Below are 23,548 nucleotides of genomic sequence, written 5' to 3' on the forward strand. Positions count from 1 at the left end.
GCTGCTCTGGATCTCCCCGGGGAGTGGATGAGGTCGGTGCAGGAGAAGGGGCGTCTGGGTCACTTCCTCCTGGCCTCCCCCTGGGTCTCAGGCAGGCTTGGCCCCAAGCCAGGAGGTTAAGAGGGTTCCGCACACTGTGCCTGTCAGAAGGGGGCCCGGGCCCTGGGGCCAGAGCACAGGCCAGGAAGTCTCCCTGAGCCTTGCTGCCCCGAGAGCCACCTTGGGTCCACCACAGACTCTGCCCCTTTCTGCAAGTGTGGTTCCTCCTGAGGGCCTACAGAGCTGGTGAGCGTGACCGGAGGGACCCCAAGCCGATGAACCACACCCAAGGAGGACGGTCTGCCCAGTTCAGGAAGCGCCGTGTGGGGCTGGGGCCTCTGCGGCACCGGCTGACGTTATTGGAGCGGGGTCTGCTCTTAGCCTGGAGCCGCCCACGTGCCCCGGAATTAGGATCAGCGCAGGCCCCCAGAATAGTGCGGGCGTCTGAGGACAGCCTCCTCCCCCGCCCCTCCAGGCTGGGAGGAGAGCTTCACCCCCGCTCAGACGGGGCAGAGGCAGGAAGGGGGCTGAGGAAGAAATGGAGATGGGCCCAGGTGCCCCGGGGAGGCCCGGCCCACGGGCCAGTCCAGCTCCGTCCTCCACCAGCACGAGGAGCACAGAGCTGCCACCCCCGGGTTTCAGAGCTGCCGGTTGCTTTGGCAAACAGAGCAGCGTAGACCCGGAGTCCCAGCCCCGCTGGAGGATGTGCCAGGAGCCTCCCAGGCCTGGCAGGGGGTGGGCAGCTAGCCAGGAGGGCCCCTGAGAACTGCGTCTGCCCCGCCCCTCCGAGGCCGCCCTAGTCCCGCCTGTTTCTCTGAGAACAAAGCGGATGAGAGCCGGGTGGGCCACCGTCCAGGTGGGAGCCCGGCTCCACCTGCCCCCAGGAGAGCCAAGTCCCTTCCTTCCTTTAAGCCTGGGAAATGGGCACACGTGTCTCCTGTCCTTGTCTCAAGAGGGATGAAGCCAGGTTGGGCATCTCCAGTGGAGCGCAATGCACAGCAAGAACCCAGAATGTACACTCCGCAGGCACCAGGGCTCCCGGGTCGCCCCACAGGTGCCCGAGCTCAGAGCTGCTGCAGGGGGAGCTGAGAAACCAGCTCAGACCCCACCTCCCTGACCGGGTGAGAGATGCCAACATCATGGGAAGCCCAACGGGAGGAACGTTCATCAGTCTCAGTACGAGCCTCTGCTACTTTCTAACTGGGTGACTTTGGGCAAGTCTCCATTTGCTCACCTGTTCAATGGGGTGTCAAGACTCCCACCTTGTGGGTGGTGGTGAGGACATTGCCAGACAGAGTCTCGGTGTGGTCAGCACAACAAATCCAGACTGCACTCCTTCTGCTGTGTGCTGTTCCAGTTCATCCTCTGAACCCAAGACCAGAGAGGCTCACTAATTTACCCAAGGTCACAGAGCATGGAATGGTGAAGCCGGACTTGAGTCCCAGTTGGGCCCAGCCCTCCCTCCCTTGCACCAGGAACCCCTTGCTCGGCAGCTGGGAAGCAGAGTCGCCTTTGCTCCCAGGCAGCTCACATCTTCTCCCCTGCCTACCCTCAGTTCTACTTCTGCCAGGCCCCGGCCGCAGGCCCTGAGAGTCTCCCTTCTCCTGACTGTTCTCCAGTCCCTCTCCTGCTGTTTTCCAGATGGAAGGAGGGAGGGACATACTCAGAAGGGGGCTCGATGCCCAGACAGACCCCATGCTCCTGACGACCTGCCCGCCAGCCCCTCCACCCAGCCCCTCTCTGCCCAGCCCCACCAGCCTCCTGCCTCTGCAGTGCTCCGGGTCGCCCTGCCGGGGCCTGGGGCTTGCCCTTCCCACTGCTGTGACTAATCGACTGACCTGACCATGAAGGGGTGGGGAGTCCCTGGGGCCAGCTGGAAGGTAGCCTGGCTCTGGTCCCTCTTCGGGGACATCCTGCCCGGCCCTGCCCAGCTGCCTCCACCCGTGTTCCGTCCTGTTAGCCTGCTCACTGCTGGACGTGCCCTTCGCCCCCCGCGACGGCAAGCTGGCCACACCCGCCTTTCCCGCACCTCACGCCTGGGCTCCATCCTGGCACAGAGGTGCCACCCTGCCACCAAGGAAACAGCATGCACTCGCCGCGGCCCAAACAACCCAGGGAAAGCGTCCGGTGAGGGTGGAGCACCAGGGGCTCAGCGCCCACAGCCCCAGGGCCGAGAGCTGCCCGACTCACTTCCTGAGGCAGGGAGCCGCTCCGAAGAACCCAGTCCGCAGCCCAGAGAGCAGGCCATGGGCCTGGCCGGCAGCCCGTGGCCATGGCACCACTTTCCCAGCTGGAAGGGAAGGCGCAGCTTCTTAGGTGCCCATGGCTGCTCCGGCCACAGAGGCTCACACATTCGGAGGCCCCAGAGCCCAAGTGCCATCAGGAAGGAGCCACCGGGAACCAGGTGTCCAGCGTAAGGGGACCAGGGACCCTCAGCGTGGAGGCGCCCCTCCCTCCGTCTCTCTTGCTTCCTGGACATCGGGTGGGGGGTTTCTCCACCATGCACACCTGCCGGCTGCGCCGCGCTGGGCGCTGTTGCACCTGGCATTCACAGGGCACTACAGGGCCCCGTGTCCCCACCAGGTCCTGGTGAGATGGGACTGGACGTCCCACTCAGATGAGCAGGTGGAGACTGGAGGAGGAGTCACCCACTGGTGGGGACGGGAGCGCCAGCCTGTGCTGCTCGGGCATGGGGCTGCTCGGAAGCACAGGGCTTGGGAAACGCTGGGTTCCACTGGCCAACACCCTGAGGGGAGGAGGAGCTAGGATCAAGGAGGTCCAGGGGCACGGGGAAGGGGGTCCGTGCTCCCTCCCCGAGGCTGAGGATCCCACCTTTCTGCAGCCCAACATCCTCCCAGCAGGGAAAGTGGCCCTGGGAGCAAGGAAGGCCACTCCTTCCCATGCCAGGGATGGCCCCACAAACCCAGGACAGCCGCTGCTTTCTCCTGGACGAAAGCTCACTGAGCGGCACTCAGACGGGGTGGGTGGGTGTGTGCCTTTCCAGGCACTGCCAGCCCCACCCCCGCAGTCCAGGGAAGTGGGTCCTATTCATCTCCCCATTCGACAGAAGGAGAAACCAAAACTCAGAGAGGATGAGTCACTGGCCCCCAGTTGCACAGCCTGGGGGCCCAGCGGGGGTGTGTGCCCCGGCGGTCTGACTGTGACCGACTGTGACGTCTGCGTGGCATTGCCTCTCAGGCCAAGCAGTGTGGCTCTCACACAGGTGGCAGGCTCACGCATGCCCAGCCCAGCCCTGGCCCTCCTCTGACCCTGCTCCGTGGACCGTCCCCTGAACATTCTACCTCCACAAGCTGCCGCTTGTGCTCCGGCGTTACTAGACTATCTCCTCGCCCTGTCAGACACTGCTACGACCCTTGAGAGGCTGGGAGTCCCAGGCCGCCTGCCCTGGCAGGACACCCCGCAGAGGTTCTAAGACCAAACAGGCCGTTTGCTGGTGGCCAGATGACTTACAGGCCCCTTCCTCTGTGGGCACAAGCTCACATGGCCAGTTCTGCCCCTGTCTAAGAGCCTCAGCTACAGGCTCCAGGCCCTACAAGGTCCTGACCACCCACAAGCGAGGCCTGAGCCTCTCCCCTCGGACCAAGCACGTCGTCTGGCCCTGCCGGGGACACAGGGCGGCAGAAGGATTCAGTTACAGCCCTCCTGCAGGGAAGCCAGGAGCTCCAAGTTTGCCCCTTCAGAAAGGGAGTCGAGCCAAGGCCCAGAGCCCATCCCTGCGAGGCCACAGTGGGGACTGGTCAGCTGCCTCCTGTGGGGCTCCATCTGTAAAATCTACATGGACACCCCGAACATGTGGAGATGGAGCCTGGATGCCCACGCAGGCTTGCCCACCTCTAGCCAGTGGACACTGACCCTGCCTCCCTCCCTCCTCTGCCACTGTGGTTTGATCGGCATGTCCCCACAGTCCATCTGGAGGACTCAGCGCAGGGTGGCACTCTGGGAGGTGGTGGAGGCTCTGAGACTCGGGGCCCTGTGGGCATCCTCAGACTCGGAGGGGCGCCCCTCCGTCCGTCTCTCTTGCTTCCTGGACATCGGGTGGGGGGTTTCTCCACCATGCACGCCTGCCGGCCGCGCCGCGCTGCCTCACCCAAAGCAACAAGGCCAAGTGTTCCCAGACTGAAATCTTACACACTGCGAGTCAAAGTGACCCCTTTCTCTTCATAAGTCGGTCACCGCAGGAGCGTGTCACAGTAGCCCAAAGCTGACGAACACACTCTTCACGTGGCGGAAGCTAGAACCTCCCGGCTGGCACACAGCCATCCTGTGCGCCTCCCTGTGCTCACAGGGCTGAAGTGGGACGGCAGTGCCCTGGCACTCCCGAGGCCCAGCGCTTTCCGAAATGCCCAGCACGTCGCCGACACTCACCAGACACTCCTATGAGGAGTGGGTGACAGGAGAGCACGGCCTTCCAGCTCGGGGGCTCCGGGCTGCCCACCAGCTGTGTGGCCTGGACCACGCCAGGGGGGTCTCAGTCCCTTATTCAGCCTTTGTAAAGAGGGGAGCAAGACAAGGACCCACCGAGCTGCTGGTCTCAGAGGAAAACGGGAGCCGGTTTCCTACAGGGCTCAGAATGGTGAAGCACTGGATCCTTCCACATGCGCATTCATTAAATTTAAATTTTAAAAAAGAATGAGATTCTATAAAGTGCAGAAGAGCTATTTCTGCTAATCACCTGACAGCTGATCCCCCTGCCCTCCCTCCTTCCTTCCTGCTCCTCCTCGTCCAAAGTCAGAGGAAGATGGAATAGGCTTCACCCCGACCTTCCACCCGGCGGCAGGCACGCCCCAGCGGCGGGTGCGGTCCAGCCCAGGACTCCCGCCCTCCTCCCTGCAGCAGGAGTCCCACCCCCCGCAAATCCAGGGGCTCGTGCATGCTAGGCAAGCTCCCCACCACTGAGCTACACTGAACTCTTTTACTATGAGACAGGGTCTTGCTAAGTTTCCCAGGCTGACCTTGAACTTGAGATCCTCCTGCCTCAGCCTCCCGCCGAGCTGGGTCTGCAGGTGTGCACCACTGCACCTGGTTCTCCTCCAACTCTTTTTTCATGGAAATATAATCCTCATACCATATACTTCACCCTCTTAAAGCATAGAGTCCAGGGCTGGGGTGCAGCTCAGGGAGAGGCGCTGGCACGTGTGAAGTCCGGGGTTCGAGCCCCAGCACTGAACACAGCTCCGTGCGTTTCATTCGGTGCGTTCACAAGGTGCCAGCCGTCACCACTGTTTTAATTCCACAGCATTTTCGGCCCTTTAGACGTCACCGCGTTTCCGCTCTTCCCCAAGACGACCCCTCATCTGCTTTCCGTCTCCAGGCCCTTCCCTTTTCTGGACCCACAGACCGAGGCCTCGGGCCTGGCTGGCTTCCCTGGGTACGCACTCTCCAGGTGCATCCGAGAGGTGGCACGGTCAGTGTGTCACTCCTGATGGCTGAGCCCCCGCGGCTGGCAGGTGCTCCCAGGGCCTGCCAAAGGCAGCAGAGCCATCCCAGCTGGTGAAGGGAGGCAGCACGGTGGACCCTGGGCCACAGGATCCTGGAAGCCCTTTGAGATGGCCGCAGCAGGCCCTGTGCAATCAACTACGGGCCACACATGCCAGCTGCTGGAGACCTGCTGCTGTTCCACCCGAGCCAGGCAGGGGACGTGGGGTCAGAACCCCGCACAGCCAGGGAGGGGCACCAGGGGGTGGCAGAAAGAGCAGAGGAGCCTGCCTCTGCCACCTGTCAGCTGGTGCCCTGAACCAACCTCTGAGCTGCTCCTCAGACAAAGAGCAGGAGGAAGAAGGCGGCAGGCAGGGTAGGTCGTGCTTCCCAGGGGCCGCCCTACAGGCTAGAGCAGGGAACCTGAAGACCTCATCACGTGCTGAACGTCACACAGTAGGCTTTGTGAAAAATACAATTCTTTTTTTTTTTTTCTACCAAGGACTGAACCCAGAGGCACTTTATCACTGACCTATATCCCTAGTCCTTTTTTTATTTTTTATTTTGAAACAGGGTCCCACTGAGTTGCTGAGACTGGCCTCAAACCTACAATCCTCCTGTCTCAGCCTCCAGAGCTGCTGGGATTGCAGGCATGTGCCACCACACCTGGCTATACAATAGGTTTAAGGGACAAGAGCAGAGCCAACTAGCAGGATGTTTCAAACCAATGTCCACAGTTATAGAAATGACTCAAGTGGTCACCGCTCCGTGGAGTATCACCCAGCCATAAAGAAAGAAGGAAGAGCTGACGCACCGCACAACATGGAAGAACCTGGAAAGCACGATGCTCTGTGAAATAACCCGGACACCAAAGGAGAATGACCGCATGGTTCCTTTGCGAGGTACCTGGCACGGCTCCATCTGTGGGGACAGGAAGTAGAATAGACCGTGCCAGGAGGGGGGAAGAGGGATGGGGCGGTGGTGTTTAAGGAGGAGAGTTTCAGTTGGGGTGGTGAAAGAGTTCGCAGGTGGATGCTGGTGACGGCTGCAGAGCGATGTCATCGTCCCTGACGCCACTGGGAATACACCTGACATGGTTACAGTGGAAAAGTTCATCTTATGTATATTTTACCACCATAAAATAAAAAGCAAAGTCGAGCCCACCCGGATGTGGAATGGGAGGTGGTGTGTGCGTGTGAGTGCGTGTGAGTGTGTGGCCTCAGGTTTCCTGTCCCCACGTCTGCCTCCTTCATCGCTGAATTCCCAGAAGCCTGAAGGACACCCGGGACCTTGTAGACACTCAGCCAATGAGTGTCTCAGCCTGGAAAGAAGGAACAAAGGAAAAGGAAGGAAGGAAGGAAGGCGCGAGCGGATGGGCAGGCGCCAGGGAAAGCAAACAGGACGCTGGACTGGCCTCATATCCACACCTGGAAGAGGAGGTGGGGGAGCACAGGTGCTCTGGCCCTGGAGGGAGCAGGCCTGGGTCCACTCGCGGCTTCCAGGGCAGCCTGTGCCCACCTACCGCTGTTCACACCACCTGCAGAGAGCTGAGTTCCGGAGGGGCTCCCGGGCAGACGGATAACCGCACATCTGGAATGGCTCAGGGACTTCCGGGGTCAGCAGGGGTCCCGATGGCTCAAGGAGAGCCCACGAGTCAGCCAAGCCAGGGCAGCCTGACGCTGACATGGTGTGTCGGGGTCTTGCTCGGAGGAGGACGCTGTTTTAGACCTACCAGGTGTCTCAGGAATGCCTCGGGACCTCGCCTCTGCTTCCGGGCTGCACCCCAGCCTCCAGCATGGGAACCCTTCTTCAGTCCACTCTCCACCCGGCAGCCAGAGACCCTCCTAACCCCAAATCCCACGCTGGCGCTCCCCTCCTTAAAGCTTTCCAAAGTTCCCCAAGTCCTTGATGAGATGGGTAACCAGCCCCTGCCCACACCAGCTGGTCACTTTCCAGCTCACTCTGGTGCCCAGCTGAGCCTCATCCATTTCTTCACAGGGACGAGTCCTGCCCAGCAGGCCCTGCGCCCCCTCCCTCTGGGTCTCGCAGCCGGGCTAATTTCATTGAGCCCCCGGGGGGCCACCAATGGCCCTTCTCTGGGTTCCTGCAATGGCTAACCACACCAAGAGGACAAGGCCAAAGTGTAGCTCAGTGGTAGAGCGCTTGCCTAGCGCGCAGGAGGCCCTGGGCTCCGTCCCCGGGCGGGTACCAGATGACAAGACAGACACAGTGCCACCTTCCTGGAGCTTTCTGTAATGAAAAAGGTCCATCTAAACAAGTAAACAAATCAGCTGAATAATATGTGTTTCAAAAAGTGCTAGGAAACAATGCTTTGGTAGCCCCCGCATCCAGCACAGTCCTAGGCCGGTGGGACCTCTGCAGATGTTTGTGCACACGCGCATGAAGTAATAAGCAGGTGGAATCTAACAAGCAAGGGCCTCCAGGGCTCTGGTTCCAGAAGGTCCCTCTGCTGGGCAGCAGATTGGCTCTATTCTCAGCCCAAATCAGAGCGCGTCAAGGTAGCCGACTGTTGCTTCCCTTAATCTGCTAGCAACGGATCAGATGATGGCCCCAGGGAACTAATTTAAACTCATTTAAATAAGGCCCCTGCTGCTTTATTAAAACTGCATTCATAACAAGATCCCAACCGTCCGTAACAACGATTCCAACTATAACCGTTTGGGCCTGGGCTGAAAAAATTTCCCTTTCCAGGTTGCTCTTTATAAACAATCCATTTGCTAAATTCCAGGTTGTTTATCAATATGACAAGGCCAGGTCTTTAAATATTTTAACACTTAATTGCTGAGCGACAGAACCTCACCTCCATAACCTTTCTGCACACAAAAAGCCTCCTGCTTACGAAACTCTACCCAGCCAGCTCCCTTGTTCGGGTTTACAGAATCCGAGGTGACCTGAGGCCACTGGGCTTTCGAGTCCCCCGGCCCCCAGAGCACTGCTGGACAGGAGAGGGCAGGGCACTCCTGAAACCATTGTACCAAGGCTGGTGCTGAATGTCGACGGAACGTCGGAGCTGGAATCCAGAGCTTCTGGTGAGAGCGCAGCGCACGGGGCAGATTCTCTAGCTCAGTCCCAGCTCTGCCAGTTGCTGAGTATTATGGGCTGGATTCTATCCCCTAAAACAGATAGGCTGGCGTCCCTGCCACCTGTAAATGTGACATTCTTTGGAGATAGCGTCTTCACAGAGGTAATCAGGTTAGAACGGGGTCATTAGAGTGTCCTCATAAACCAACGTGACTGGTGTCCTCATGAAAGCAGGACACTTGGATGCAGACACTGGATGCTTATGATACCACAAGCCCAGGAACCACCAGAAGCCAGGAGAGAGACGATCATACTTCCCGGGGAACAAGGCCCTGCTGACCCCTTGAGATCAGATTTCAGGCCTCCAGGACTGTGGGGCAAAACCTTCCTATCATTCTGGGTCACCTGATTATGGTAGCCCTGGCAAAGGCAGCATTAAGGGAGAGCCTCCTTAGCATGCTACCTCAGTTTCCTGTTCTGCTGTCCATCAGGCTGCAGGTGTGTGCTGGCCAAACACACTGTGGTGCTCAATAAATGCTTTAGGGCGCTTGGTATCGTTTGCCTGCGAGAGGCCAGGGTCTGTGGGTTTGGGCTTCAGGCGTCCTGGACACCATTCTGATGGTAAGTGCGCCAGTGGGACCCCCGCGTGACCCAGATGACACCCCAGTAACTTCAAACCCTCAATCCAGCTCTGAAAAACAGAACAGCTCCCGGTTGACATGTAAATTCTGGAGCCAAAATGCTTAAATTTAACACACACACACCCGCCCCCGCCCGCCACCAGTGTGCGTTTGCTTTGTGACCTTGAGGGATCTGTGCCTCCTGCTGGCCTCAGCCTCTGCCTCTGCAGAACGCGGCTGCCACAGAACTTATCTCCTGGCAGCAGTGAGGGGCACGGGCATGGGTATCTGAGTCACCCCAGTGTCTGGCACCCAGGAAGTGCTGTGAAGGAGCCTGTCCAATAAAATCTAAAATAGGACCTGCCCCCACCCCCCACTTCCTGGCTGCCATGAGCTGAGCAGCTTGGCCATCAAGCTCTGTCTCAACGTAAGGCCAGAGCAGGCTCACAAGCTCAAGGCCAGGCACAGCACCTCCGAGACACCCTACCTCAAAAATAAAAGCGATATAAAACTAAAAGTCCAAAGCAATAAAGATAACTGACCATGGTCTCAAACCTCTGAAAGCATGAGCCAAAACAAATCCTCCTTAAAAAAAGAACCTGTGGGCTGGGCTCGGGTTCAGTGGTACAGCACTTGCCTGGCACGTGGGAGGCACTGGGTTCGATCCTCAGCACCACACACAAATAAATAAATAAAGCTATTGTGTCCGTCGACAACTAAAAAAATATTTTAAAAAAAGAACCTGTTTAAATACATTGAAAAACCACCATGCACAGCAGAGATCTCTTTGGAAGGAATACGTCCACACAAAGACTTGTGCAAAGATGTTTGCTTACAGCAGCGGTATTAGTCACAAAAGCCCCAAACTGAAAACAACCTATGTGTCCCTCAACCGGTGAGTGGGTAAACAAACATTACTGATCATGAAGAGCAACACAGTGCCCGCCAGCTGCTACACAGATGTACCTTGGACACGTCACACTCCTGGGCGGACACTTGTCCCCAGACCCACCAACACAGACCTCAGCTCTTTATGTGTCAATCATATTTCAGTGAAGTGGTTTGCTAAATATCATACCAAGTGCGAGAAGGCAGACATAAAACTGTATGGAAGGATATTCAGGATATGGAATGTCCAGAAAGGACAAATCCATAGAGACAGAAATCGGCACCAAGAGGAAAATAAGTTCTGAGATGGGTGGCAAGGATCACGGGTCCATGACTCCACTCTCGCCTCCTTTAAGGGGTGAGTGAATGCGGTGGGAGTGAATCCCAAGACAGCCGTGCAAGCCCCAGGCGCAGACAAGGCCGGTGTGTTCCACACACGTTTCCTCGGGAACCCGTCCACGCACCGCGCCCTTGGCTGAGTCCTAACTTCAAGGCTCTCTGCTCCTCCCCAGGTGCTTCACTGGCCCTGCTTCCCAGGTGAGACTCTGAGGCTCAGAGGAAGTAGGAATGTACCTGGCGCCCCCGCCCACCCACCTGCTAGGACCAGGCATTCAAAGGACAAGGACCCTCCCAGCCACTGTTTTGATTCCTTTCTTTGTCTGCCAAGGCAACACCAGTCCATTGTTTGAGACAGTCACACAGAATGCTACCAAGAAAGAAAGCAGAGGCCCTGGAATCCCGCCCTCAGGAGCAGAATTCCCCTGCAGGAATTTGGAGAGAGTTGTCTATTCATTTGATCAGATACAGTTTTTTTGTTTTGTTTTGTTTTTGTTTTTGTTTTTGTTTTTTTGTAATATCAGGGATTGAACCCAGGGGTGCTGAACCACTAAGCCACATCCTGGGCCCTTTTTTGTATTTTATTTTTAAGAGGAATTTGTAAAGGTCCCCTCAAAGTGGAATTGTAACCAATTCCACAAGCCCAATTTCAGTCATTTGTGTCATTGTTGGTGGACTTTTGAAAAAGCAAGGGACACTTTGATTCTCAAGTTGGTTGTGTTAAAACCCAGAAGGCCACCTCCTCCGGTCACTCGGATGCAATGGAAACAGCTGAGTCCATCTGGAACTTCCCCGGCATCTGATCCCACACTGAGGGCAAGTGTTTAGCTGAGAGACAAAGAGGGACCTTAACTGCAGAAAACCCCTTTTGTGCCCACACAGCCTGCAAGTTATGTGCAGTTATGCAGCTATTTTGGGGACAATAATGTTTTGTAAACAGTCGGCAAAGTGGCTTTGTGGGCAGTGTTGCTTGAGACCGTTTCGCAGACAAGGACTATACAGAGATAAGAAGACGGGGTTGTGACAGTTCCTTTGAAAAATACAAATAAGTTAACACTGGCATGGATAATAAATAATTGGGAACACGTCTTTTAAAAAGTCTGTCTACAAGCATGTGCTGTAGATACCGAGCCATCAACACCTAGAGACCATTGCAACTGAGCAGGTAACTGAGTCCTGCCATCATTTCCAGAATGAGTCCTGCAATGCAGGTTTAGCGTGTTCCAGTGAAGGCATGTGATCCATGCGTATCAACACATTCGCAGGCATGCGGGGTTTTAAAGTGCAATGACTGTACATATTTTTGAGAACCCTAAACATGTGAAATTTAGTTCACATTTTTTAAGCCTATACCATACTTGGTTTTTCATTCTATGGTGACGAATCTTAGCTTGGTGACCAAGAATCACGGCTCCCTAGACTGTCCCAGAAGGTTGGAATGACTTTCTCTTCTACTGAACGAATCAATGAGTTTTCAGGTCTTCAGAATACATGCGCTGCCTGGAGGCTTAGACCAAGGATGGCTATTCATTGAGCTACCATTTTTGTCTACTTGGTAGGACTGGATCCTGTGCCAGGCAACATAGACGCATGCCCACAATCTCTTTTTTTTTTTTTAATTTTTTTAGTTGCTGACGGGCCTTTATTTTTATGTATTTATATGAAGTGCTGAGAATCGAACCCAGTGCCTCATGCAGGCTAGGTGAGTGCTCTACCGTTGAGCCACAACCCCAGCCCCCCACAATCACTTTTAAACCTCATGACAACTTTATGAGGTGCATACCACCACCCCCATTTCAGAAATGAAGAAACTGAGGCTCAGAGAAGTTCAGAAACCTTCCAAAGACACGCAGGCAGAGCATGCAGAGCAGCAACAGGGACCTAACACTTCCGACTCTGGCCTCTTCCTCACGCCCCTGGAGTCCTGCCCCCTGACAAAGAAGGAAAGACCACCAGAGCAAAGCGAGGCTTCCTGGAGCTCCCACCTCCACAGACCCTGCACTGGAGCTTTGCATAAACTGACCCACTTCCTGTGGTGCCAGGATTTGGAAAGCAGGGGTCCCCCTTGCAGACCTGGAGAGTGGAGGCCCTCAGAGGTCACCCAGCCAAGCAATTGTGGAGCTGGGATTCCCCAGGATGTAGGGGCAGGGCAGGGCATATGGGAGTGGACTCCGGTGTCCCCAACACTTTGGAGACAGTCCTCTGAAAGGCCTGTGCAGTAGCTGGGAGCACCACGCGGACTGGGCTCCCGCTGAGCGCGAGGCACGGAGCTGAGGGCACCGTGAGCCATCTCGTTCACTTCTCACCCCAACCCTGTAGCGCTGTCCCCGCTATCCCCGCTGTCCCCACTGTCCCAAGCAGGGCATAGAAGCTCCAAGAGGTAGAACAGTGGCACCAAAAAGGAGTCCCAGGCCAGCCTGTCCCCAGTGCCTGCCCCACAGTGTGAAGACCACTGATCCAGGAGGCGACCAACCTTAACTTGCCACCCAGCACTGATAGTTAGCACGGCTGCTCTGTGTGCCCCAAACCCCGGGCCAGACCCTCCCACCCACATGCCCCATCTCATCTCCTAGTCTCAGCCTCCATGAAGGGTACACTGAGGGTCTGTGACAGCAAGGAGTTACAGTGGTTAAAATCAGGACACTGGAGTCCCCTCTGACTGAATCTGAGTCCTGACTCCCCCTCTCCCTGGGACAGAACTTGGGGCCACCCCTCTACCTGTCTGAGCTTCTGTCTAGTAGAGGTAAAATGGGATTTGTAAATTTAAGGAAACCTTACATGTGAAGACTTAGCACTGCAAATGTTCAATGAATGCCGCTTATATTATTATTATTATTATTATTATTATTATTATTATTATACCAAAGGACATCAATCACTCAGCCCCCAATATCCTTGTTTCCTGGCAGAAGGGTCTGAAGTGAGAGCCAGGTAAACCTCAACTAGGGCAAGACAAACAGTCCTTAGGTTCTGGTCACTAGGCAGGGATTCCAGAAGTTCTGTGGGAGGTGGAGGGGACAGACAGGTGGAAGGGTCACTGGTCAGAAGCCTGACTCACCAGGGCAATTGTGTAACTCAGTAATGCTTTCTCATCTGGGGGTCCAAGAGGCTCCCTCTCCTTCCCACCATAGCTGGCCCCCTGAGTTCCTCCAACTATTCCATGAGGGGCCCGAGAATCAAGAGTCACTCACCGCCATGACCAGTTCAAAAGGGTACTTGTAGACACGGACAGGAGACTGGTACTTCTGCACCATGCTCACTCTTGGAAGCCACCAGGAGGTGGTCAGCACAGAGCCTGTGGTATAGGGTCACTGGTGAGAGAGCAGCTCCTTTCACATGAAGCAGGGACACTCCCCAACCCCTTTGGCCCACCCACACTTCTCTCCAGCCCTCAAAGTGAGGCAGCTGATATGATCTCCAAATTAGTCCAGGCCAGACCTCAAACACCTGTCCTGTCCACTACCCACCACCCCAGAGTCTACACTCACTCCTCCAAGAGCAGTTAGCACCCCCAAACATCCCTCCATCCCCACCCCTTCACAGCCAGGGTCCCCAGAATCACCCCTCACCATCTCACACGCACATGTACACATGCACACACCACACACACACACAAACCACACACACATACGCACGCTTGCAATTCCTACACTCCCACAATGTTTTCGCACAGGCTCCCCACAGCTTGCCACAGACGACCTGCCCAATAGCCCCCCAGGTGTCCTGCCCTCCCACTTCCCTGAAAGACACTCTGGCGTACACACAGGGTCACCAAATTTCACCTGCACTGTCTCTGCCACACACATGCATACATGCACGACTCCCGTCCCACACAAGACCACCATGCACAGGTACACAACTTTGCACACTCATGCAGCTCTCTGAAGCACACACCTACCCAACTCCACGCACACATAATTTCCCTGATGCACACAGATGTGCACACACACTCATGCGCACACGCACTTGCACACCCACACAGAAGCAGGCACACACGCATATGCACGCACAGGCCCCCACAACCTTGCTCACCCTAGCCCTCGGAGTCTCTGGGGACACAGCCTGGGGGCAGTGTCCTGGCACTGGCCCGGCCCAGGAGCAGAGCTGGCCCGGTCCCCAACGGTCTCCTTGCCGACAGCACAGCACCCGGGGCGGAGCCCGACCGCGGTTGACAGGCCAGGGGCGTTAAGCCCAGCACATCCAGCGGCCTGGCCAACAGGGGAGGGGCCCGAGAGGCTGGAGCGAGACCTGCTGGGCCTGGAGCGCTCCAGGACCCGGGACAGCGGAGATCCAGGACTGGCCCCGCCCACGCCCTGGCCCCGCCCACGCCGCCTGCCACGGCCCCGCCCAGATTTACCTAGCTCACTTACTGGCCCCGCCCCGGACTGATTCCTCCCCAACTCGTCTTAGCCCCGCCCTCGCTTTACATGTCCCTTACTTGACCACGCCCTCCGCCTAACCCTTCCTCCGGATTGGCCACGCCTCCGGACGGCCCCGCCCCATGCTGATCCCGCCCCTAAGGCGCCCAGCCTGGAGAACTGCTGGGCCGGTGGAAGATCCCTGCCCTCAGGTGGACTTTGCGCCCCGCCGGGCCAGACCCTCCCGCGCAGTTTACTTTAGCTCATCAGTACAGGGTGCGTCTTCCCTCGCTCAGATTAACCTCGGGCTCATCCCGCAGCACCTGGGCCAGAGCCCTGCTCCTTCCCCACCCGGCCATGTCCCCGCTCCACGCGTTATTCATTCATTCTGCACACGTTTACAAAACGTCCGCCTAGAGTCAGGCCCTTCCGGGCGCTGAAGGGTCACCTGAGAACACACCAAACTTACTTGCCGTCGTGGAGTTTCATCGCAGTAGGGAAGACAGACATTAAATAAATAAGGCAAATAAATAGATGTGAAAAATGCCAAGGAGAGAAAAATAAGTGAGGAGGGGCTTCAAGAAACGAGCGGAGTGAGGATACAATTAAAAACGAGGCGGGTTGGGACCAGCCTGCTCATTCATTCATCTTGCTTATTCGTGGTTGCTGATGGTCTCTCTCCAGAGACTCCAGAGACTGTGAGCTGCCCAAAGGCAGGGCTGAGGCCGCCTTATTTGTCTGCAGGCAAGTCTTCAGGATCTTCCTGGGGACCTGGCAGGCTGCCGGTGCTCAGGGCTAGCTGGGTTATCCGGGATAGAAATGGGATGCAAAGTTCCCATTACTGCCACAAGGTGGCGGCAAATGACAGTCCATGGCTCCTGGAGTAGCCGCAGTTGAATCGGCTGCCGGGGCTCATCCAGGGAACCTCCGTGCTCTGCCGAGAGGTCAGTGCAAGGCACGCAGTGTGCATTGACACCCGTTAGCTGGTGTTACCAGCGCAAAAGGTGAGTCAGCTCCTCCTCTGCCTCCCACCTGGGGGAGGATTGACTGCGGGGGCGGGGGCGGGCCGGGGATTGGGTACAGAGAACTCAACACAGAAAATGGGGCCCAGAAGGGAAAGAGAACTTCACTTCCTCCTCCTCCTCCAGTCCAAGGGGAGAACAAATAATGTCACCATCACCTACCACGGTGCCTCCTAGTCTTAGCCCTGCTTTACTGTTAATTATTCCCTTTGTTTTTTTTTTTCCCTTTCCTAATGCTGAGGACTAAACCAGCGTCTCCAGCATGCTAAGCAAGTGCTCTGCCATCCCCACCACCTGCAGAGCCCTCAGGTGCCATTTTAAAGATTTACAAGCACTAATTCACTTAATCTTCAAAACAACTCCTATAGTGATGAAAATGTTTTGGAATTTGATAGAGGCGTTTGTTGTACATTGTGCATATACTAAATTCCACCAGACGGAATGCATTAAAATGGTTCACTTTAGTCCAGGGTTAAGGGGCACAGCCTGTAATCCCAGCAACTGGGGAGGCTGAGGCAGAGGGATCAAAAGTTAGAAGCCAGCCTCAGCAATTTAGCAAGACCCTGTTGAAATAAAAACTAAAATGTACTAGGGGTGTGGCTCAGAGGTATAGTGCCCCTGCGTTCAATCTCCAGTAAGAAAAACAAAAACAAAGACAAAATGGTTAATTTTATGTTCCATGACTTTCACCTCAATTTAAAAAAAAAAAAAAAAAGATTTTTATAAGGTCAAAAATATTTTAATCTGCATTTTACACATAAGGAAACAGACACAGAGAAGTAACTTGCCCGAGATAACAGCTAGTAAGAGACTCCAGCCCAGGACTTTGGTTCTCTGATGCCTTCTTCTCCGGGGATGCAGTGAAGGGCCTGGAAGATGTGGTTTCCTCGCCTTGACGGCAGGGTACCAGGTACCCAGGCCCAGATGAGGAAGTACTGGACAGGCTCTGTCCCCTGGAGATGCTGGGGCAGAAAGTCAATCCCAGGGCAAGATCTTGAGCCTGTTTGCTGAGTCCCACTTGTCCTGCAGGGATGACCCGGTGAAGCTGCCTCGTGAGGAGGCAGCCTGGGGGGCCCTATAAACCACCCCATGTGTTTGAACGTCTTCCCAGCAGACAAGCCGCTGCCAGAGGAAAGGCAGCCGTTAGTACCCATTTATGTGACTAAAGCACTAGGCCCCACCCCTAGTGGGGGAAACGCCCTCAGCTGGACGACCCAGGACCAGGGGTACGTCGTGGGTGGGAGCCAGAGGAGCCGGGTCCAGTCCCAGGGTGGGGACCCACGGGGTCCTTGACCTGCTCTTGGAATACACAGGGCCCTGGGTGCTGAAGCTGGACAGTCGGGCAAACAGGGCCAGGGCTCCCACCTTGTCCATTGTGGTAAAATACACATAACAGGAAGGTCACCATCTCAACCATTGCTCAGTGTGCAATGCCTCCAGGGCCTGTGTAATCGAGAACATGTTCAGGTCCCCAAAGGGAAGCGGGTGTCCATTAAGCAGTCTCCCTCCTTCCGCCTCCCCTGCCCTGGGCCACGCATCTGCTCCCTGGAGGATACGGCCTTAGTCCTGGGTTGCGCTGAGCTGTGTTCTTCCTCAGAGCGCACCCTGGGAACCCCCAGGGCCATCAGGGTCAAGCCAGGGCTGTGTGCACAGGTTGTGACCTGCCGGTGCGTGCAGTGGTCCTGATCCTGGGGCAGCTTCCCCTGGGCAGAGGCCCAGTCTGGGGCCTGGAGACAGAAAGCGGCACGCAGGGACCGGGGAGGGCGACCGGGAGCTGGTTCACGTCAGAGGGCCTCAGTCCTACAAGATGAAAGAGTCCAGGGCTGGCTCTTGGCAAACACAGGGCCCGTGTGTGCGCCTGGCAGAGCTGCAGTCAGCGTGGCTCCGTGGGAGCGTGCGTGGCGTGTGTGTCCAGCCTGGACGAGACACTCACACTGGGAGCTTTGTGCGGCCACTGCGGGGAATCCCGGGGAGCCCACACAGTCGAGGGCTGTGCTGGCCCAGGGGGAGGGCGGGACGGGCCCCACGGAGGTCTGAGACAGCGCTGGTGTTCGCGGTGGTGGCCAGCTGCTAAGGAGAGCGGTGAGCCTGCTCTCCTGAGCTCACTCCTCGCCACGCACTCCACCCCGCCAGCGTGCCAGGCGGTGGCTTTGGTGTATTTAGAGTCGCACAGCTCTCACCACCACCAACTGCACGTGTTCTTCTTTTCTCTTTCCCTTTCATTCTCCTTTTCCTTCCTTCCTTCCTTCTCTTTTTCCTTCCTTCCCTCCCTCTCTCTCTCTCCTAGTGCTGGGAATGGGCCTCACTCTTACCAACATCCACCCAGCCGCTGAGCTGCCCTCCAGCCTTCGCAGGACATTTGCACAGCCCTTGAGAAGCCCCAGGCCCTTTAGCAGTCACTCCCAGGCCCAGGACCACTAACCTGCTTTCTGTCCCCGTGGATTTGCCTGCTCTGGGCCTTCCCTGTGCATGGACACACGCGTCCTGGGAACTCTTAGCCTCGTGGTTTCCAGGTCTGTCCATGGTGTGCCGAGTGTCAGTGCTTTCTCCTTCTCCTTTGGGTGCCGGGAGTTGAACCCAGGGCCCCTTGCCTGCTCAGCACGTGCTCTGCCACTGTCAAGGCCCCCAGCCCTCCTTCCTGTTTAGGACTGAGTCATCTTCCACTGTGTGGATGGTCCCCTGGGCTCATCCCGTGCTCTGGTGGTGGGTTGAGTTGACAGCTCTGCCTTCGTAGTTGGTAAAGGTTCTAGATCGTGGGGAGAGGACCGCACAAAGGAACCTGCCAGGCAAGAGCCCCGAGGCTGGACCCGAATCTGGACCCGAGGCTGGACCCGAGGCTGGACCTATAGTTCCCGGGTCCCTCCCGTGGGTGTCTGAGGCAGTTTCAGATCTGGATCCCACCATCCTCTTGGGTCTAGAAAATGCCCCAGGAGGCGCTGAGGCAGGCGTAACCTGGGAGGCTGCCCTAGCCTCGGGGTGACCGTATTCGGAGGGTGTCCAGGGTGGAGTAGGGAGGGTGGGAGGAGTCCCAGTCCCCACTCGGCCTTCACCCAAGACCTCCCTCTCTCCTGTAGCCTCGATGGCCCAGAGACACTGCCCCCTGCCCCCGAGTGCAGAGAGTGCTGTGTGGCTGTAACAAGCTCTGTAAACTCGTGTCTTGAGAAACAGCAGGAGTCTGTCATCTCCTAAGCACAGAAGCCGGGAATCTGAAGTCAGCCCATGGGCCAAAGCCCAGGTGGTGCGGCCTGTTGCCTCCAGAGGCACCGAACGGGGCGTCTCGGGCCTTGTTCAGGGTGGAGGCCTCTGCAGGGGAGGCCCGCTGCAGCTCCACATGGAGGCCTCAGCCCAGCAGGAGAGGCAGAGCTGAGCCTGCAGAGCCAGCCCCACCTGGCAAAGGGCCCTGCAGCCCTGCACTGCCCGGCTACTGGCAGAGGACACAGGGAGGGGGAGCACGCTGGGGAACAGGGGCTCAGCCTGCCCCGCACCCTCCCCGCTCCTCTCAGGATCCCACAGAGGGGCACGGGGAGCCAGCCTCACACCGCCATGCCCCATGGCACCACTGAGACACAGCACACACTGCCCTAGGCACTGAGAATGTTCTGGTAAAAAAGAAAGCAGGCCGAACCCTACCCTGTGGAGTTCGCCTCCCAGAGAAGTGGCAGCCGACCTCCAAGGCTGGTAGAGTCCAGTGTGGGGTCAGATTGTGCAGAGTGTGCTGTGCCGGGCAGGAAACAGGGTGGGGCGTGCAGACGGGTGTGGGCAGGCCTCACTGGGAAGGTGACCTGAGCAGCAGCGACTGGGAGGGAGCAGGTGCGCCAGCAGAGGCTGGGGCAGCTAGTGCAAAGGCCCTGAGGCCTCGGTGCACTTAGTGCACTCTCCATATTTGAGGCACTGGGAGGCCATCAGTGTGTGCAGAGCACAGTGAGCAAGAGGGAGGTGGCAGGGGCCAGTGCTGGGGACAGCAGGCAGGCCACGTGGAGTTCCAGGGCTGGGGCACGGAGGGCTGTCTGTTTGATGTGAGCTGAGGGACTTGGCGTAGCTGGGAGGTGTGGGATAGGGGAGTCCAGTGATTTCTGGGTTAGCCTCTGGCGACGGTTAAGAGCAAACTGTAGTAGGAGGAGGAGGAGGGAGGCAGGGGCAGGGATGCCAAGGAGGAGGAGGAGGGGAGGACCCAAGGCCCGGTGTGGGGGAGGGAGGCGTCTAGACTGGAGAGGGTCAAGATCCAGCAGGTGCTGCGGGTGAGGAGAGGCATTGGGGCTGACGGCTGCCTGCGGGAAGACCCTGGAGAGCCAGCGAGCGTGGGCCCCTCCCGAGGGTGCAGACAGGACCTGGGACAGTGAGGGAGCCCCGCCCAGAGGTCAGCTCAGGCCCTCACCACCCGCTGGGGTCACACCCGGGCCTGGGCAGGGAGGGAGGGGCCCCAGCTGCCCACGGGCCCCTGCCTGGGAGGGCCAGCTCGGCCGCCTGCCTCTGCTCTGTACCTGGGTCCTGCTCAGCTGGTGTCTCACACGGGACACAGGTGTGCTTTAATTTAAAACAGGACTACACAGCCCCTCAGGTAAGCGACCCTGAGACAGCGAAACAGTAAGGTTCCCGTTTCCTCCCCCAGCGCACCAGCCACGTTTCCCAGCGCTACGCGGCCACAGGTGGCGGGCGACTAGTAGCTCCCGTGTGCTCAGGACGTGGCCGTGGAGCTGTGCTGAAGAGGAGCCTCCCCAGGCCGGCAGCGGCTGGGCCCTTTGTGGGGAACAGGCTGCACTGGGCGGCAGGCAGGGTGGAGCAGGGACCCCAGGGCTGGGAGGAGGGAGTGTTTGTCCCCAGCCATGGGCACTGACTCATCAGTCCCTGGGGCCCGTGGGGCCCAGGCGGGGGATTAAGCCTGAGCCTATGACCAGAGAATGGCCTCGGAGGGCAGCAGACGGGGGCCTGCCACCCAGTCCGGGGCAGGAATGCTTGAGCTCAGCAGCCAGAGTGGACAGGCAGCGGGGCTGACCCCAGATGGGGGCCATCGTGGTGGGGCCACTCTCAGGGACAGGGACTCTCTCTTTTAATCACAAACAGCAAGGACAGGTGGGCGGCCTGCGCAGCCTGGCTTCCTCTGGAGGGGCCTGCGCTCCCACTGCCCGCCCCCCCCCATGCTCACTTGGCTGTTTCGCTTTGAACCCTGGGTGTCTGTCTCTCTCCCGTTCCCTTCCCAGACACAAGTGCCCTGAACCTGGGGTTACCTCTCATCTGCCCGCAGCCCCCAGGCTGTGCACACAGCAGGGGCCCCATAAGTGGATGAGAGCCCCTGAAGGAGGCTCTGTGGGGCAAGGATGGGGTGTCTCCCCTGGGGAGGGCGGGAGCCTGGTTGCCACGGAAACGTCAATGCGGCAGCCTGTGGTGAGGGATCCCAGGTCCTGCAGGCCAGGGCACCTCTTCCTCACCCGGCCAGGCTGCAGGTCTGACTGCCCCTCCTGGGGTCTCCAGGCCCCCACCTGACGCACCTGTGCACCGTAGATGCCTGTGGGGTCCTCCAGCTTCAGGGGCGGGACCATTCCCTGCGGTGGCTTGATCTTAGCCGTCTCCCGTCCTCACCCTGCTTCTCCCCGAGGGCCGGGGCCTGCACGCCCTGCTCTTGATCTTGATTCCCGAGTGCCTGGAACACAGCATGTCACATAGTCAGTGCTCAGTTAATACTGGGTGCACAGGCAAACCAAGGGATGGCCGAAGAAAGCCAGCCCTTTGCCCCCTGCCCGGGTCCTCCCCAGGGGGCTGTCCCTGGGGCCACCCGGGCGCTCCAGTCACTCATTCAAGGGGACACTGAGCACGCACTGGCGAGTGCGGCGGCAGTGGGGCTGGGGCTGGCTCTGGCTGCGGGTTTGGGCCCCATGGACAGCCCTGAGCAGGAATTCACGTCCCGGGAGTTCAACATCCACGTCTGCAAACTGGGAGAGAAAGCGGCCCATTCCTCGTGGTCATGACGGCCGTGACCTCCCGGGCGGGTGCCTACGTCAAACCATCAGCTACAGCTCTAGGTACATGCACTTGGCCAAGCCCGTCACACCTCCACAAAGCTGGAGAGATAGGGCCAAGTGCTTTCTTTGGCAGTGTCAAGTACTAAGTAAGTACTTGACCATCCCAGCCAAATAGTTAGCACTTAAAGCTTAGCCAAGTGCTCTGTACCTGGCACACAGCAAGACTGAACCAAAGTTGTTATTTGTCATTATTACCTGTCTTACTTTCTTGACTCTTTCCAAAACCCTATAGAGCTATTGTCTGGTGTCCCCATTTTACAGATGGAGAAACCAAGGTTCAGAGAGGCGAAGACATTTGCCCAGGGTCTCAGAACTGTGAAATGGAGGAGCTGGAATTTGACATCTCAGCTCACTATTTGTTTTTCGGTGAGGTTAAGCCACCTGGCCAAGGTCACACAGCCAGGATCAGGGCTGAGCCAGGATTCAAATCCACTGGCTCCAAGCTAATGCCCAATTTGATTTTGTGTTCTGCCCCCGCCATGGCCAGTTCTACCCACCACTTGGGCCTGTAGGCTCTAGAAGGAGCAGGGTCCTGACCTTCTGACCTGGGCAGGCCCCAGGGTCAGTCACACCTTGGACACTGGCCCTAGAATGCAGCCCCACTGGTCTGGGCAGCACGAGCCCACAGGCCCTGTGAGGCAGGGAGAGGAAGCAGGCCTGGGTGGGGAGGGAGGATGGGCCTTTGGGGTTGGGTTGGGCAGCCTGTCCTGCAGGATCCCAGGCCTGGCAGAGCCTGCCCAGCCCCACCCAGCTCCACTCTGCCTTGACAGGGTCACCTCCTTGCAGGACGGCCCTCACGGCCCAAGAGGCGGGGCACAGGCCCCAGTGAGGTACCCAGGGATGGGTAGCAGGTCCTACTGGAAGTGGCCTAGGTTCACGATGAGGTGCCTGGAACCCAGAGCCTGGGTCTGCAGGGCAGGCTGATGGGGCAATGTGAGTGGTCAGAGTGGACCTCAGCACTGGGTCCAAGAGAGGCTCCTTTGAGCCCAGGGTCAACCCTCCATGGCCCAGGCAGCGGGGGCTCAGAGCAGCAGCTGTCCCACCCTGGTAGGGAGTTGCTTTGGTATTCCGATGGCAGATGCGGCCTTACAGGTGCACCTGGGAGGGCCAGCAGGGGGTCATCAGAGCGCATCTCCCAGGCGGCACCAGCGTGGGGCTGCAGCCCAGGGGAGGTGGCCAGGATGGGCCAGGGCCAGGGGTGGGGGCCTGAGGTGCATTCTCCGGAGATGAGTCAGGGGCAGGCAGTGCCTGTGAGTCACTGTGGACCCCCCCACCCCCGCCAGGGCCTGGCCTCCGATCTCCCCAGGGGGCGGTGTGGGGCTCACCGGGCCCCCAGCCCAGGGCCAAGTGAGTCAGCCCTTCTGGGATGGAGGGCCAACACGATTTTCCATTGTTCTGTGAGGAAAGTAAATACATGTTATAAAACAGGGGTGAACTGGGCCGGCCCCTCCTGGCCTTTGGAGGACCGGGAGGAAAGGGGCCCCCACACCAGGCGCTCTGCACTCCTCACTGTGCACTGGCTCTTCCTCCTTTCGCAGATGGGGAAACCGAGGTCCAGAGAGGTTAAACCACCTATCTGAGGTCACACAGCTGAGTGCAGAGGAAAACTAGGATTCAAACCTGGGCCAGCTTTGAACTAAAGCTTTGGGCCTTTCACAGCCATGCCTGGACTGGGCCTTGGACTTGTGCAGTATCTGTCTCTGTCCATGGCTGTGCTTCTCAGGGTGGCCCCCAAAACACCTGCTTCAGTGTCCGAGGGGATAGGTGGTCTTAAAATGCAGATCCCTGGG

General features: G+C 57.9%; 1 protein-coding gene and 1 long non-coding RNA gene across 4 annotated transcripts in view; both read right to left on the reverse strand.

Moving 5' to 3' along the window:
* Positions 1 to 14,632, reverse strand: part of Sec14l5 (SEC14 like lipid binding 5) — a 36,624-nt gene extending 21,992 nt beyond the window's left edge. For both annotated transcript variants that reach the window (XM_047532740.1, XM_047532739.1), the window contains exons 1-2: positions 14,394 to 14,632; positions 13,553 to 13,656 (exon numbers count right to left, since the gene is read on the reverse strand). In XM_047532740.1, coding sequence (XP_047388696.1) covers positions 13,553 to 13,615 — 63 coding nt within the window. In that variant the 5' untranslated portion in view covers positions 13,616 to 13,656; positions 14,394 to 14,632. The remainder of the gene's footprint in view (positions 1 to 13,552; positions 13,657 to 14,393) is intronic.
* A 1,859-nt stretch (positions 14,633 to 16,491) lies between these two features.
* Positions 16,492 to 21,658, reverse strand: LOC124970495 (uncharacterized). Of its 2 annotated transcripts, none has more exons than XR_007106135.1 (4): positions 21,556 to 21,658; positions 21,228 to 21,379; positions 18,164 to 18,487; positions 16,492 to 17,541 (listed from the first exon to the last, which is right to left on the reverse strand). It is a non-coding gene; the product is annotated as an uncharacterized LOC124970495 (long non-coding RNA). The 2 variants fall into 2 exon arrangements; XR_007106134.1 differs by having other exon boundaries at positions 18,164 to 18,520.
* Positions 21,659 to 23,548: the final 1,890 nt, after the last annotated feature.

Source organism: Sciurus carolinensis, chromosome 18, assembly GCF_902686445.1.
Source record: "Sciurus carolinensis chromosome 18, mSciCar1.2, whole genome shotgun sequence".
Taxonomy (NCBI): domain Eukaryota; kingdom Metazoa; phylum Chordata; class Mammalia; order Rodentia; family Sciuridae; genus Sciurus; species Sciurus carolinensis.